This window comes from Ascaphus truei, chromosome 2 (assembly GCF_040206685.1).
Source record: "Ascaphus truei isolate aAscTru1 chromosome 2, aAscTru1.hap1, whole genome shotgun sequence".
In the NCBI taxonomy this organism is placed as follows: Eukaryota; Metazoa; Chordata; class Amphibia; order Anura; family Ascaphidae; genus Ascaphus; species Ascaphus truei.
In genome coordinates, this window is record NC_134484.1 from 146,441,241 (window position 1) to 146,456,299 (window position 15,059).

Here is a 15,059-nt window from a genome sequence, read left to right on the forward strand (position 1 = left end):
GCGGGTCCCAGCCCTAACAGTGCGTTATACTTGTGGGTTATTATACCCCTATCTCTTCCTGTATGGGACAAACTATGTACTGTTTATTGGTGCTCGATAGCATTCGGTACTAGTCCCCTATCCCTATTGGGGTATTTATAAGTACATTTGGAGTGGTCCTAGCGCAGAAAACTCATATACTAAAGGGACTGGCTTGTTCTGAAGCACTGGTTTTCTATACAGCTGTGGTGAGACTGTTGGAAAAGGTGAAGGCCGTTTGACAAAATATATGTTGGCATTTCACTAAATCATCCAGCAGCTTTCAATTACAGAGCACGTATAATGCAAAGTATATTTTGTTTCCAGCTGTCTTCAGCCTGTACTGAAATTAGATAACTTTGCAGCAGCAATTCCAAGGTTTGGGAGCGCTCCTTAGCGGCACTTAATATGTATTTTTAAAATCTTTTCGTTTTAACATATGCAGCCTCTGATTTACCTATTTATTGAAAACTAATTACCGAAGCTGGCGCCCGATCAGCAAAATCCTGCTTCCCAGGGTCAACTAAATTACTGCCTTTCCGATTCCGTCCTTCAGTCAGTGTAACTCAGCAGCTACAATGTATCCTTGTAACATTGCTTATGAAAGTTTACAACTCAAACTGCTGGCACCATTTGCAACACATTATCACAAACAGGGCAGTGTTACAAACATCTTGCACTGCTTGGAGGTGTGCTAAAACCTGCTATAGAAATCAAAGGATGATTTGTATATTAACTCATAAAAAAATGGCATCGAGTTGAATAATATTTTTTACTTGCAGTAAGTATTTCATACTACATAACTGATTAATTAAAAAAAAATGCATGGGCTATTGCTTGGATTGTTCCTTTAACCAGCCATTCAAAAAATCCTTATTGTATATGCCTTACTAGTTATGGCGTTGGGCTGCAGTGCTTAGATTTTACAGCAAAGATAAAGAAAGCGCCTGTGAATGTGCTCATGTCTCACAGGTCCACAAACCTGCCTTCACCCCCATAGTCACGCTGCATACAATGCTTCCATTGCAGCCAGGGATTCTGGGTAATGACATGCAAATGAGCGCTCTGTGTTTTTTTAGGTTTTCAAAAAGTAAACGTCTCGTTTCATTTCGAGAGCTGGGTGCAAGGTGCTCGTGGGGCTGTACATTTTTACATTGGTATAGCTATAGCAATGGCGTATGCATCCTGATTGATATTTCAACGTATTTATTTATTTTTCCTTTTTTAGGCAGTTTCTCCGTGTCTTTTCTTATATTGCACAGGTGGCTGGCCACGTCCTTCTCTGCAGTGGCTCCTATGTTCTGCAGTGGACTGAGACCTATGATGAGAGCCCAGTACGACCGTCCCAGCATAAATGACATGGAGATGGTTCTTGTATTCCACGGGCGTTACGCCTACAGATGCAGTCTAACTTTGCACCAATGTGAACTAATGGCAGTGATTATATTTAATGAGTTCAGCCTTCTAGGATAACTTTAAGGAGTCAATCACCAGGTCTACATGTACACTCTTTTTTTTTTTTTTTTTTTTTAACTCCTTTTTTGAAATGGCATTTTACTTTTTCATATAACTGGAACGCTTGATACATTTTTAAAGGGTTGTTTCCTCCACCCTAATGGTAAGGCAGTCCTTTATTTATGCTCCCTTCTTGTCTGAGCACATATTGGGTACGCACCTAGGATTAGGAATAGGGTAAGGTGGAGATATGCGCAGTAAAGCTCACCCTACAACTCAGATGTTTATTAACATAGCAATGATGAAATAAATGTTAAAAAAAAAAAAAAAAATGACTTCTCCTTGTCTTTGGTTGAAAAGGCATTGATCGTCTTGTTTTGAACCTATTACATATATCACTGTCTTTAGTTGCAGTTGGGGGTTTGTAGCACTGCCTCTTTAATTCTCACAAGGGGCATTGGAGTCCAAGGAGTTCCATAATGAAGCAAATATACTTCTGCCGTCAAGGTCCATAGAACCTCTGCAGGTTGCTCTGGTAGTGAAAGGGTAAAAGCTTTGTAATGATGCAGCTATTACAGAACACAATGGGAAAGAACTGGTTAACATTTTGTCCTCATTATGTGACTTATGAATGTATTTCATATAATTAGTATTGAATTGTATTTGGTGCTGAATTTGTTTTTTGTTTGTTTTTTTTTACTTGGTGCTGTAACATTGGTAGAAATAAATTGGTGGGATGCTGCTTTTAAAATAACCTATAAAAATTAATGTTTGCATGTCCATCTCAAGATTCACATTTTCATCAGTTGTGCGATAGAGATGTCACTTCGACCTACCCTCGGGGCTCTATATTGAGTGTTCATTTTCTCGGCTTTGGGTCTTTCCTTGGTATTAAAGTTGCACACTTGGGGCCCCTCTTTAATATGCGGTGAAGCATGCTGCCCCTCGCTCAGGATTATGTAAGTTGATTTTGTTGGTGCTGAAACCTTCCTGAGCAAGATGGCTTCACAGTATAGTCAATATGGGCCTTCATCCTTTACATCATGCTGCAGGACCGATGATGTTTTTTTTTGTTTTTTTTACATTTTACTTAAATATTACATTTTGTTGTCCTATATTTTTCTTTCCTGGGTTCAATTCACACTGCACCTTTCTAAGATAAAAACCTAAAAGGTTTACAAAAACCAACTGCATACAGTTTCTTTAGAAGCTATAATAATGGAATCTCAAAAAGAACCCAATTGAGAACTCCTTATCTTCTTCCTGTCAGGGAGGGGGTCCATAGACCTTTTGATTTAATATGTTAATCAGAACAGTGGATATTGGATGTATTAAAGAATTGGTCATGCAGTAAGATTCAGACAATCTTCCTTGTTTGTCATTGATCTGGAACATTTCAGACTAACGTGGGAATGACCGGTTTTGTCAAAGTTTGCCTTTGTTTTTTAAATATGAAATTCCTCAAATATGTTTTTTAAAAATGGTTGACAATGAGCTCTGTGTACTGCTCCTTAACCACTTTTGGGTGCTCCAAGACGACGTAGTCACAAAGCTATGAGGTGTGCTACATCATGCCCAAGGAAAGCTATTTGTTTCAGCTTAGATTGCGTTCTGAGGGAAATGGTAGAACAGGGCGCTGCCACTTCCGTTTCTGGGTTAAGGGCTGTCTCGCTCACGTGACGTCTTTCAAAGCGGCTATAATGTAGCGTTGCGCCCTCTCCGGCTTGTAGGCAGTGGCCAGGCAGGGAGCGAGCGTGCTGAAGTCACGCGCTCTGCTGAGCCGGGCGATTTATGGCCAGGTAGTTGCACTCGGTGGGGGGGGAGGGAGAACCATGTTGGGGGGAGTAGGCGCAGCCATGATGTCACGGAGCTGGTTTGCCCTCATTGGCCGAATCTCTCACGTGACGCGCCATCGAGCAGCATAATCAAATTTGTTTGCCTATGTAAGCAGCTAAGCTCCGTACATGCACAGGCGCTCGCTCAGCATCACCCTGGGGCGAGGCCTAAATCATTAACAGACAACCTTTTTTATTATTATTTTTTTTTAATGGGCCTAGAGTAGTTTGTTCACATGGCAACTTCTTGTGTAGATTCAAACTTGCTTCACCACAACCAGTGATCGCAAGAACTGTTTTCCATGCAGAATTATCCGAGAAACTGACATCACCATCAGAAAAGCTTCGGATGAGATGGAGTGGAAGGGGCTTGGTATAACTGTTCATTTGTATTTAGGAATGAAGCACACAATGTAAAAATTCGTGAGCATGGAAATAAAATCTATGGAAAAAGATGCTATACAATAGGGTATGGTGTACTGTAGAAATCCTGTATAAAATAAATCTGCATAGGGTACTGCACCTATAATACCCCTTCACCTAATGCTTTTCTTGCCCCATTGGTGCCATACTGTAATGTAGGAATGGCTGTCTTAACTCAAATTATAAGGAAAACAATGAAAGATTGTTTATTGCTATTTCTAAAGCAAGTTATTGTAGCCACCACATTTTGTTTAAAAGAGAGCCATGCATTCATAAAGCTCTGGTCAAGGTCCCTCGTTTATAAACATTTCATAAATCGTCTTATTTATATTAAAACATATTTAGGTCTCTGCTTCAGAGGAGTCCTGCAACGCAGACGTTCATATACTGAAATTTAACATTAAGATCCCATTTTCACTGAGTGCAAGTTGCAGCCTAGCTCAGTTAATTCTTCCTGCTTCGGGGGTAGTAGAATGTCACTAACAAATCGGGATGGTTCCAGTAAAATGTTTTATTGTAGGCCGTAATTCACAAATCGGACTCATTTCTTTATTTTAGTCAAAGTTAAAAAAACAAAAAACAGAATAAGGAAATATGTTTGAAAGGAAGGCTGGACGAGGGATAACATTGGGACGTATTTTAATGTTTATATTCCTAGAAAAAGAGCTGTTAAAGCAAATTGGCATTGAAATGTCTTCAGACATGCCAGTGCGTAAATAATAACAAATAACCTAAAATAGAAGAATATTCTGTTCAGTTTTTCTATGATGACTGAGTCTGCAATGTTTTATTTCATGTTAACGTTTGAACGTTACCTCTAAGGCTCCGTCACGTGGCATCATGTGATGCCGGGTTACCATGACGACGTGTCGCTGGAAGGCAAGATACGTTTGTTACAGAGGCCTCGCACAGTCCCCAAGCATTTAATTTAAATGCCTTGAAGGACAGCGTGGGACTGCCGCGCACCCTTGCTCTAACGCACAGATTCCCAACCAAGGTGTTGAAAGACCCTGGCATATTGCTAACTCAAGCATGGTGTCACCAAAATGTAATTAGACATAAGAAAATGAAAAATTGCATTGGAATTTACAGTGAGAAAATAACCGCTCTGAAACAATTATTTAACCACAGCTCCCATGGCATAAAAAGAAAATAGAGTTTTCTCTTGTGTTTTACAGATCGGTAATGCCCTAGTGTTTGTGGTGCTGATCTCCTCTTCCATGGGTGCCACATGGGGTGGGAGAGTGTATGAGGGTGCTATGTTAATCGACACTCTGATGCAGACAGAGGGTGTGCTTGACCTGAGAGGCTGGCTTTAAATTAGTGTAGTGTCAGGGACTGATTGAAGAGGCAGGAGGGAGCTGATGAGTAAGAAAGGGAATAGAAAAAGTAAGGATTGAAATAAGTGAAGAAAAATAATATTGGGCATAAGTTGCCGTAAAACAGAAAACCGGTACTGGCCTCTTTTTGCCGTAAAATAGAAAACAGGTCCTGGCATGGCCAGTACGGTTTCTTAGAGAAAAAAAAGCAGGGTTAACACCAGTATAAAGACAGTTAATAGTTGTTGAACTTGGACCATGTACACTGGAGCGAGGCCAGGATGTGGTGCAACCTCACGAGAGGGGAAGTGGGACAACTTCAACTCTTTGCTGTGTGTATGTTAGTATATGCAACTGAAACAATCTTGGGTAATATCCCATATTTCAATCCTCTCTGCTTCAATTCTTAATTGAATTAAGTGTTGCCAACTAGGCAGGGAACACCCTGTGTAGAAAAACATCTGTCTGAATGTTATTTATTTATTTATAAAATATTTTACCAGGAAGTAATACATTGAGAGTTACCTCTCGTTTTCAAGTATGTCCTGGGCACAGAGTAAAACAAAATAATACATGGTTACAAATACAGTTACATAAATGAACAAGGTATACATTATATACAAGACATTGCACGCACAGTTAAAGAAAATATATATTATGAGCGTATGAAACAGTTACAGACCAGATTAAAGTGTGAGACAGCCTTAGATTTGAAAGAACTTAAGCTGGTGGTGGATATGAGAGTCTCTGGTAGGTTGTTCCAGTTTTGGGGTGCACGGAAGGAGAAGGAGGAACGTCCGGATACTTTGTTGAGTCTTGGGACCATGAATAGTCTTTTGGAGTCTGATCTCAGGTGATAGGTACTGCATGTGGTAGGGGTGAGGAGCTTGTTCAGGTAGCTGGGTAGCTTGCCCAGAAAGTATTTGAGGGTGAGACAGGAAAGGTGAACTTTGCGCCTAGACTCTAGTGATGACCAATCTAGTTCTTTGAGCATTTCGCAGTGATGTGTGTTGTAGTTGCATTGGAGAACAAAACGACAAATTGAATTGTAGAGGGTGTCAAGTTTGCTAAGGTGGGTTTGAGGAGCTGAGCCATATACTATGTCTCCATAGTCAATAATTGGCATTAGCATCTGCTGTGCAATACGCTTTCTGACCAGGAGACTTAGGGAGGATTTGTTCCTGTAAAGTACCCCTAGTTTGGCATAGGTCTTGGTTGTCAGGGTATCAATGTGCATCCCGAATGTTAAGTGGGAGTCCAACCATAAGCCCAGGTATTTAAAACTAGTGACAGGTGTTAGGGTGGTGGTAGCGTTGGTTCTAATCAGGAGCTCAGTCACTGGAAGCTTTACAAATTTAGTCTTGGTCCCAAATACCATTGTTACAGTCTTGTCAGTGTTTAAAAACAGTTTTGGGAAATCCAGTTTTCGAGTCTCAAAAAGTCAGACTGAAGTATGTGTTGAAGGTCAGAGAGGCTATGGCTGTGTGCATACAGGATTGTGTCATCTGCATACATGTGTATTGAGGCTTCCTTACAAGCTGTGGGAAGATCATTAATGAACACTGAGAAGAGTAGGGGCCCCAGAACAGAGCCTTGCGGTACACCACAGGTGATATCCAGGGGGTTGGAGTTAGAGCCTGAGATGGACACATGTTGGGATCTTCCTGATAGGTAGGACAGAAACCAGTTTAAAGCATGTTTCCCTATTCCAGAGCTCTGGAGTTTGTTAAGCAGGATAACATGATCAACTGTGTCAAAAGCCTTTGCAAAATCTAGGAATACTGCACCAGTGAGTTGTCCCCGTTCCATTCCACACTGGATTTCATTGCAAACTTTTAGCAGGGTAGTTACGGTGGAGTGTTTGGGACGAAACCCAGCCTGGAATTGGCTAGGGAAATTTGTCTTGATGTAGAAATCGCTTAATTGGGAGTGGACAAATTTTTCCATAACTTTGGATAGAATTGGGAGAAGTGAGATTGGCCTGTAGTTTGAGACAGTGTTTTTGTCCCCACTTTTGAAGATTGGGACAACTCTGGCAGTTTTCCAGGTCTTAGGGATATGGCCTGCAGACAGGATAGAGTTGACTATGGACGCAATTGGTTTGGCAATGGCTGGGGCACCAAGTCGTAGGAACCTAGATTGTAGTAAGTCGGGTCCACATTGGCTGCTTAGTTTTAGTTTGAGGAGCGCTTGTGTAATCTCCTCTTCAGATACTGGGCTAAATTGAAAATTGTGGGCAGTGTTGGGAGGGGGTGGGACTGTAGGGATACTCCCAGGATGAGATTCATGTTTGGGGTTTGTGCTGCGTTTCGCTAATAAGTTAGTGGAACACCCCACAAAGTAATCATTGAATGCATTTGCAATGTCAGTGGGGTTTGTCAGAGTAATATCCCCCTTAGTGATATTACTTGGTTGTTGATGGTTAGAAGGCTGGAATATATTGTTGATAACCTTCCAGAAGTTAGCTGGGTTTGATGTATTTTGGTGGAGATTGTCAGAGTAATATTGTGCTTTTGCATACCTTGTTTGCCTTGTGCACACGTTCCGCAGGCATCTGTAGTGATTGAGATCCTTGGTAGTGCCAGTTACTTTGTAGCTTTTCCACAAGGCATCCCTGAACTGGTAGAGTGCTATAAGGTCAGGTGTAACCCATGGAAGGTGGGCCCCCCGTACCCTTATTTTGCGTAGTGGAGCATGGGTATCGCAGAGTTTTAAGAACTCGGATTGGAAATAGTCGAGCACAGAATCAGGGTCGGGAATTAAATCGATTCTGTGCCATGGGCAGTTGGTAAGGTCATCCAGAAACTGTTGTGGGTTAAAGTTTTTAAATGTTCTAGTGAGGAGAAGTTTAGGGCTTGAATGGGGCGGTTTAATTTTCCTTACACAGTACACTATTGCATGGTCACTGAAAATATCAGGAAGGATGCCAGAGGATTGGATTCTGCTGGGGTTTGAGGAGAGAATCCAGTCTAGCAAGGAATGGTTATGCGACTTCAGGTTTATTCGTGTGGGTTGGGAAATGAGTTGCGATAGGTTAAGTGACTTGAGTTGTATCTGAATTTTGTGGTTTTTAGGGTCAAGCCAATTGAAGTTGAAATCCCCTAGAACTAGCAGCTCACTCTTCTCATTCAGAGAGGAAATGGAGGCAAGAAATTGGGTGATATCAGTCAAGGATTGTAGAGGGGCTTTAGGGGGGCGGTTGATGCCAGCAAGCAAGATGGGCTTAGAAAAGGGGAGGTAGATTTTGCCAACTAGAGTTTCAAGAGAGGGTGGACTTGGTGGGCAATGTAACAGTGTAAATTGTAAGGTGTCTGCAATATAAAATAACACCCCTCCTCCTCTCTTTGACCTATCTCTCCTAAAAATGGAGTATCCCTGAATGGCGATATTTGCATCAGGGGTTTTAGAGGATAGCCATGTTTCTGTAAGAACGATGGCTTTGAGTTTATGCATAAGTTAGTTAGTTCATCCAGTTTGGGCAGCAGGCTCTGGATGTTTATATGGGCGACAGATAGACCTTTTTGGAATTTAAAGGTGGAATTCTCAGGGGCATGGGACAGAGCTGAAATGGGAGGACCTGGGTTAGTTTCAACATCACCTGCTAGAGAGAGTAATAGTATGAGTAGGAATTTGGGTAGTTGTTTGCAAGTTGTAAATTTGTGGTATTTTCCATTTGAGTGTGCGGTGGTTGGTGTGCTGGTTTTTAGAGTTCTCCACCAACATTCAGTAGAAAGTGCAAGGCTTTTGAGTAGTCCAGGGTGTATGGTGATGTTGGGTGTGGGCCAGGATGGAGGAGTTTGTAGTGGATAGAGGGAGTAAACTCTCCATGAGGCCAGGAGAAAGAAAAAAGTTAGAAGACATAGCAGGTTCATGATGCCAGAGGTAGGCAGTGCTGCAAGGAGCTGCTGTGAGCAGAGTGAGTGTGTGCAGACTAAACAGCAGGGGTGGGCCTGTACCTTGTCAAGTGTTTTGCTGCATTTCAATGCTAGGGTCAATTCAAGGTTTAAGTGTTTTGTGCAGTCAGTTTTGGGAGAGGCTGCAGTGAAAGAAGTTGTAAAGGGGTGGGGGGTTAAACTATGCAGGCTAACAAGCATGGGATCATAGTGTGATCTGAATAGCTTACCGTTTGTTGTCTTGAGTAAAAGAGTGTGCAGTCCCCAGTCACCACTAGTCAAACTGTAGTCTAACTGTATCACTTAAAAACCTCACTTTAAATGCCTCACTGCCTAATGCAGTTCCGAATGTGCCGCAGATGTGCTAATTAAGCAGACAGAACCAAACTGTCAGGTGACTTTTTTAGGCCCATATAAACCCAGATAGAACAGCCTAATGCTGCCTGCAGCCCATGTCCAAGTGGCACATTATAAGTGGCAGGACTACTGAACAACTGAACTTTAAAATAAGTGAGGAAGTGAACACCCCCATCTGGCCCTGATTCCTGCATTTGAACTACGCTGGAAAGGAGGATATCATCAATACCAGACTGCATCATTACTGCTGTGATGCTGCCTTTACCATTTATATTTGCTGTGACTTCACTTCTTAAATTATGCACTTCTTTTTACCAGCCTCAGTATGTCTCTAACTATTCATATCTCCATCTCTCCTTCCTTCACCACTTCTCTGTTCACATGAACTCCTTTCTTGCCTGTGCCTTCTGACACCACACAGCTATATTCCCAGCAATAAAGCACATCCCTACAAATCATCTTCACATATCCTCTTTCTATCCATGCTTCTCCTTGCTTCTGGGGATATCTCTCCCAATCCTAGTCCCTGCCTTATTCCTACATGCGCTTGTCCTCGCCTGCCAATTGCAACCTCTACTCCTGGTGTCAACCCCTCCAACCTCATACCCATCCCTGCCACCCTCCCTCCTCCCTCCCTTTCTCCTGTGCCCTTTGGAATGCTCGCTCCCTTTCTAACAATTTTCTCTCTGTACATGGGTGAACAAATATATAGTGCGCAACTACAGTCAATACACAACGTGAAGTGATAATCAGTGATAAAAATATATAATTATATAATTGATACGTGACCTTATGGACACTAGATAATGTGGAGCATCTGCAGCTGTGAAACCAGGGATGGCTCAGAACACCCCCTAGAAGTTTAGACAAATACACAAAAGACACAGCGCACTACGCTCATAGTGCATTAAAAATTATATTAAAACAACCATCAGATAAGGTAAGTATTGTGCGTACATCAAACAAAATTTAAACAAGCATGTCAAGGGTTATGTTACCCGTGCACCAGACTGAACGCCAGATCAGATGTCGTCATTGGTGATAGAAGCAGTTCCTCGATCTCCCGATTCCAAACAGGTGTATATATGGAGTCCTGAATCCCCACTCACATGGGTAAAGTGTCCAACAGGTTCGTGGTGCTCACGGGAGGTATCACCGCATCAAACGGATATCCACGATAGCTGGATGTATCCTCACAGCCCTCCGTTCCGGTACTTCCGGGTTAATGACGTCACTGGAAGGCGACACTGCAACTCGCGTCGCAATCTTCCCTCCGGTAGCCGAGTGAGCCCACAGCAATAGGGCAAGGTATACAATAGAATAAATGGCACTTATCCAATGCGTTTCGAAACCTTACGGTTTCTTCATCAGGGAATAATAAGTGATAGAGCATACAGCATTGAAATACCCCACGCTTGCATCTCATTGGCCCATCACTTAGACGTCCAGCCAATAGGATGAGAGCGAGGAGGAGTCAATGACCCAGATCATAGCAACATACGGTTGCTATATACAACATGAACAACAATACAAACTTTATTAACACAGACAACAGTACAATGTTGATATGAAAAACGGCTCTAGAATAAAGGAGAAGAGTGTTAGTGCATGCTCGCACAGAAAATTAATTAAAATACACAATAATATAACGCCTATAGAGTTAACTAAACCTTAATGAAATCGAGGATTACAAATCTTAAAGAAAAAGCATGAGGCATTAAAACATATACAGAATATATATATATATATATATATATATATATATATATATATATAAGAATATATAAAAAAAAAAAATATTGATATTGGAAAATGGTACTAGAAAGGACATAATTAAAAAAGCATAAACAAAATGGTAGAGGGAATTTGTCCCCAAAGTGGGGTCACAAATCATAGTAGTGAGGACAATCAATAAAGGGACCAAATATCGATGTCCTCATTGAGACCCCCCGGACACAAAGTTCTCAATTTAAGTATCCAGAAGGTTTCTTGTACAGATAGCTCTTTAACCCTGTCACCTCCCCTTCTATTTCTCGGAACATGATGGGCCAATGAGATGCAAGCGTGGGGTATTTCAATGCTGTATGCTCTATCACTTATTATTCCCTGATGAAGAAACCGTAAGGTTTCGTAACGCGTTGGATAAGTGCCATTTATTCTATTGTATACCTTGCCCTATTGCTGTGGGCTCACTCGGCTACCGGAGGGAAGATTGCGATGCGAGTTGCAGTGTCGCCTTCCAGTGACGTCATTAACCCGGAAGTGGCAGAACGGAGGGCTGTGAGGATACATCCAGCTATCGTGGAGATCCGTTTGATGCGGTGATACCTCCCGTGAGCACCACGAACCTGTTGGACTCTTTACCCATGTGAGTGGGGATTCAGGACTCCATATATACACCCGTTTGGAATCGGGAGATTGAGGAACTGCTTCTATCACCAATGACGACTTCTGATCTGGCGTTCTGTCTGGTGCACGGGTAACATAACCCCTGACGTGCTTGTTTAAATTATGTTTGATGTACGCACAATACTTACCTTATCTGATGGTTGTTTTAATATAATTTTTAATGCACTATGAGCGTTGTGCGCTGTGTCTTTTGTGTATTCCTCTCTGTACATGACTTTTTTCTCTCTCACCCTCTGCTCCTCTTTGCTATAACTGAGACCTGGCTCACTCAGTCTGACTCTGCTCTGGAAGCTGCCCTCTCCTATGGTGGCCTTTCCTTCTCCCACACTCCGCGCCCTGATGGCAGGGGTAGAGACGTGGGGCTCCTGCTCTCCTCTCTCTGCCGTTACCGAACCCTTCCTATTCCTCCATCTCTTGCTTTTCCCTCCTTTGAGGCTCACACTGTCCAGATCTTCTCTCCTCTCCCTGTCCATGTGGCGGTCATCTATCGCCCACCTACCTCTACTCATCCCCCTTCTGCCTTTCTCTCTCACTTTGAATCCTGGCTCTCTTTCTCTCCTCAGACTCCCTTGTTCTTCTCCTTGGGGACTTCAATTGCTACATTGATGACCCCTCTCTCCCTTGGGCTTCCCTCTTTCTTTCTCTAACCTCTTCTTTTGGCCTTCAACTGTGGACTGCAGCCAGCACCCACAAGGATGGCTACTACTTAGACCTGGTTTTCACTAAAAATTTCTCTCTCTCCGATTTCTCCATTTCCCCTTTTCCTCTCTCTGACCATCATCTCATCTCATTCTCTCTATCTCTCTTCTCCCCTTCTCCAACTCCATCTACCCCCCCGGTTCTGCAGAAACCTGCGCTCTATTCACTTACCTGACTTTGAGTCCACTTTACGCTCCTCCCTCTCCTCTATCAGCTCTGCTACAGACCCTGACAACCTGGTCAGGAACTACAACTCTGCCTTGTCCTCCTCTCTTGATCTACATGCCCCGCTTTCTCTCTGCCGCCCTCGCCCTTCTAACCCTAGACCCTGGCTAAATTCCCACATGCGCATGCTGCGTTCCTCCATTCGTTCCTCTGAACGCCTCTGGAGGAAATCTCATACTCTCGCAGACTTCCTTCACTACAAATTTATGCTATCCTGTTTCAACTCTGCCCTCTCGCAAGCTAAGCAAGCCTACTTTTCTTCACTAATCAACATGCACAAGTCTAACCCACGCCGACTGTTCTCTGTCTTTGATACTCTACTCAAACCACCCTCAGCTGCCTCTCCTTCCTCCATCTCCGCTCAGGACTTTGCTGACTATTTTAAGGAAAAGGTGGAATCCATACGTCAGAACATCCCCTCTGTTTCTTCCTCCCATCCGACTCCTCTTCCTAACTCTCCTCCTGCCTTCCTTGACTCTTTTTCCACAGTCTCAGAGGAGGATGTGTCGCTGTTGATCGCCTTTTCTCCCTCTACCACTTGCCCTCTTGACCCCATTCCCTCCCATCTCCTAAAACCTCTTGCTCCTACTATAATCCCTACGCTCACACACGTTTTTAACTCCTCCCTCTGCTCTGGAACCTTTCCATCCTCCTTCAAACATGCAACAGTCATACCATTACTCAAAAACAGCAAGCTTGACCCTACATGTCTTTCTAACTATCGACCTGTCTCCCTCCTGCCTTTTGCCTCTAAACTCCTTGAACGTCTTGTATTCTCTCGCTTGCTCCATTTTCTCAACTCCTATTCTCTCCTAGACCCTCTACAATCTGGCTTCCGCACTGCTCACTCCACGGAAACAGCCCTCACTAAAATAACTGACGACCTCCATGCTGCCAAAGACAGAGGTCATTACACTCTGCTCATATTACTCGACCTCTCTGCAGCATTTGACACCGTGGACCACCCTCTTCTCCTTCACATTCTCCATACTCTTGGTATTCGAAACAAAGCTCTATCCTGGATCTCTTCCTACCTCTCCCATCGTACTTTCAGTGTCTCTTCTGCTAACACCTCCTCTATTGATGTCTCTGTGGGGTTACCCCAGGGCTCTGTCCTGGGACCTCTTCTCTTTTCTCTGTACACACTCTCTCTAGGTGACCTAATAACATCTTTTGGGTTTAATTATCACCTCTATGCTGACGACACACAAATATACTTTTCAACACCCGACCTTACACCTGCTGTACAAACCAAAGTTTCTGAATGTCTCTCTGCTATATCATCCTGGAGGGCCCTCCGCCGCCTTAAACTCAACATGGCTAAAACAGAGCTCCTCATACGTCCTCCCAAACCTGGCCCTATTACCTCCTTCCACATTACTGTTGGAACTACGATCATTCACCCAGTAGCCCAAGCACGCTGCCTAGGGGTCACACTTGACTCCTCTCTCACATTGGCCCCTCACATTCAAAACATTTCTAAAACCTGTCGCTTTTTCCTCCGCAATATAACAAAGATACGCCCTTTCCTCTGATGCTCGACTGCTAAAACTGTGACTCAGACCCTCATTCTCTCCCGTCTTAATTACTGTAACCTCCTGCTGTCCGGCCTTCCTGCCTCTCACCTGTCTCCCCTACAATCTATCCTAAACACTGCTGCCAGAATCACTCTACTCTTTCCTAGATCTATCTCAGCATCTCCCCTCATGAAATCCCTCTCCTGGCTTCCGATCAAATCCCGCATCTCACACTCCATTCTTCTCCTCACTTTTAAAGCTTTACACACTTCTGCCCCTCCTTACATCTCAGCCCTAATTTCTCGTTATGCACCATCCAGACTCAAGGATGTCTTCTTTCTACCCCCTTTGTATCTAAAGCCCTCTCCCGCCTTAAAACCTTTTCACTGACTGCCCCACACCTCTGGAATGCCCTTTCCCTCAGTACCCGACTAGCACCCTTTCAATCCACCTTTAAGACCCACCTTAAGACACACTTGCTTAAAGAAGCATATGAATAACACTGGATATTCTGAACACATAATACATAAAGCTTGGCCCCCTGCAGACGCACTTACCAGAACTCCCTCCTACTGTCTCTGTACGTTCTCCCTACCTACCAATTAGACTGTAAGCTCCTCGGGCAGGGACTCCTCTTCCTTAATGTTACTTTTATGTCTAAAGCACTTATTCCTATGCTCTGTTATTTATTTAATTACCACATGTATTACTACTGTGAAGCGCTATGTACATTAATGGCGCTATATAAATAAAGACATACAATACAATACAGAATAAACTGGATCAAGATGTCTCACAAGAAGGAGCAAACCACACCACATGGCATGAGGTTGGAAGTGATGTGCATTTCATCTCTCACTAAGGCATGCATGCCAACCAACTGCTGCCACCAGCCATTAGAATAAGCAG

The 15,059-nt window shown here is 43.2% G+C and overlaps 1 protein-coding gene across 1 annotated transcript in view; it reads left to right on the top strand.

Annotated features, from left to right (window-relative positions):
- CIDEA (cell death inducing DFFA like effector a) overlaps positions 1-2,829 on the top strand; it is a 29,147-nt gene extending 26,318 nt beyond the window's left edge. The window contains exon 5 of the mRNA XM_075585389.1: positions 1,247-2,829. Coding sequence (XP_075441504.1) covers positions 1,247-1,376 — 130 coding nt within the window. The 3' untranslated portion in view covers positions 1,377-2,829. The remainder of the gene's footprint in view (positions 1-1,246) is intronic.
- The last annotated feature ends 12,230 nt before the right edge of the window (positions 2,830-15,059 follow it).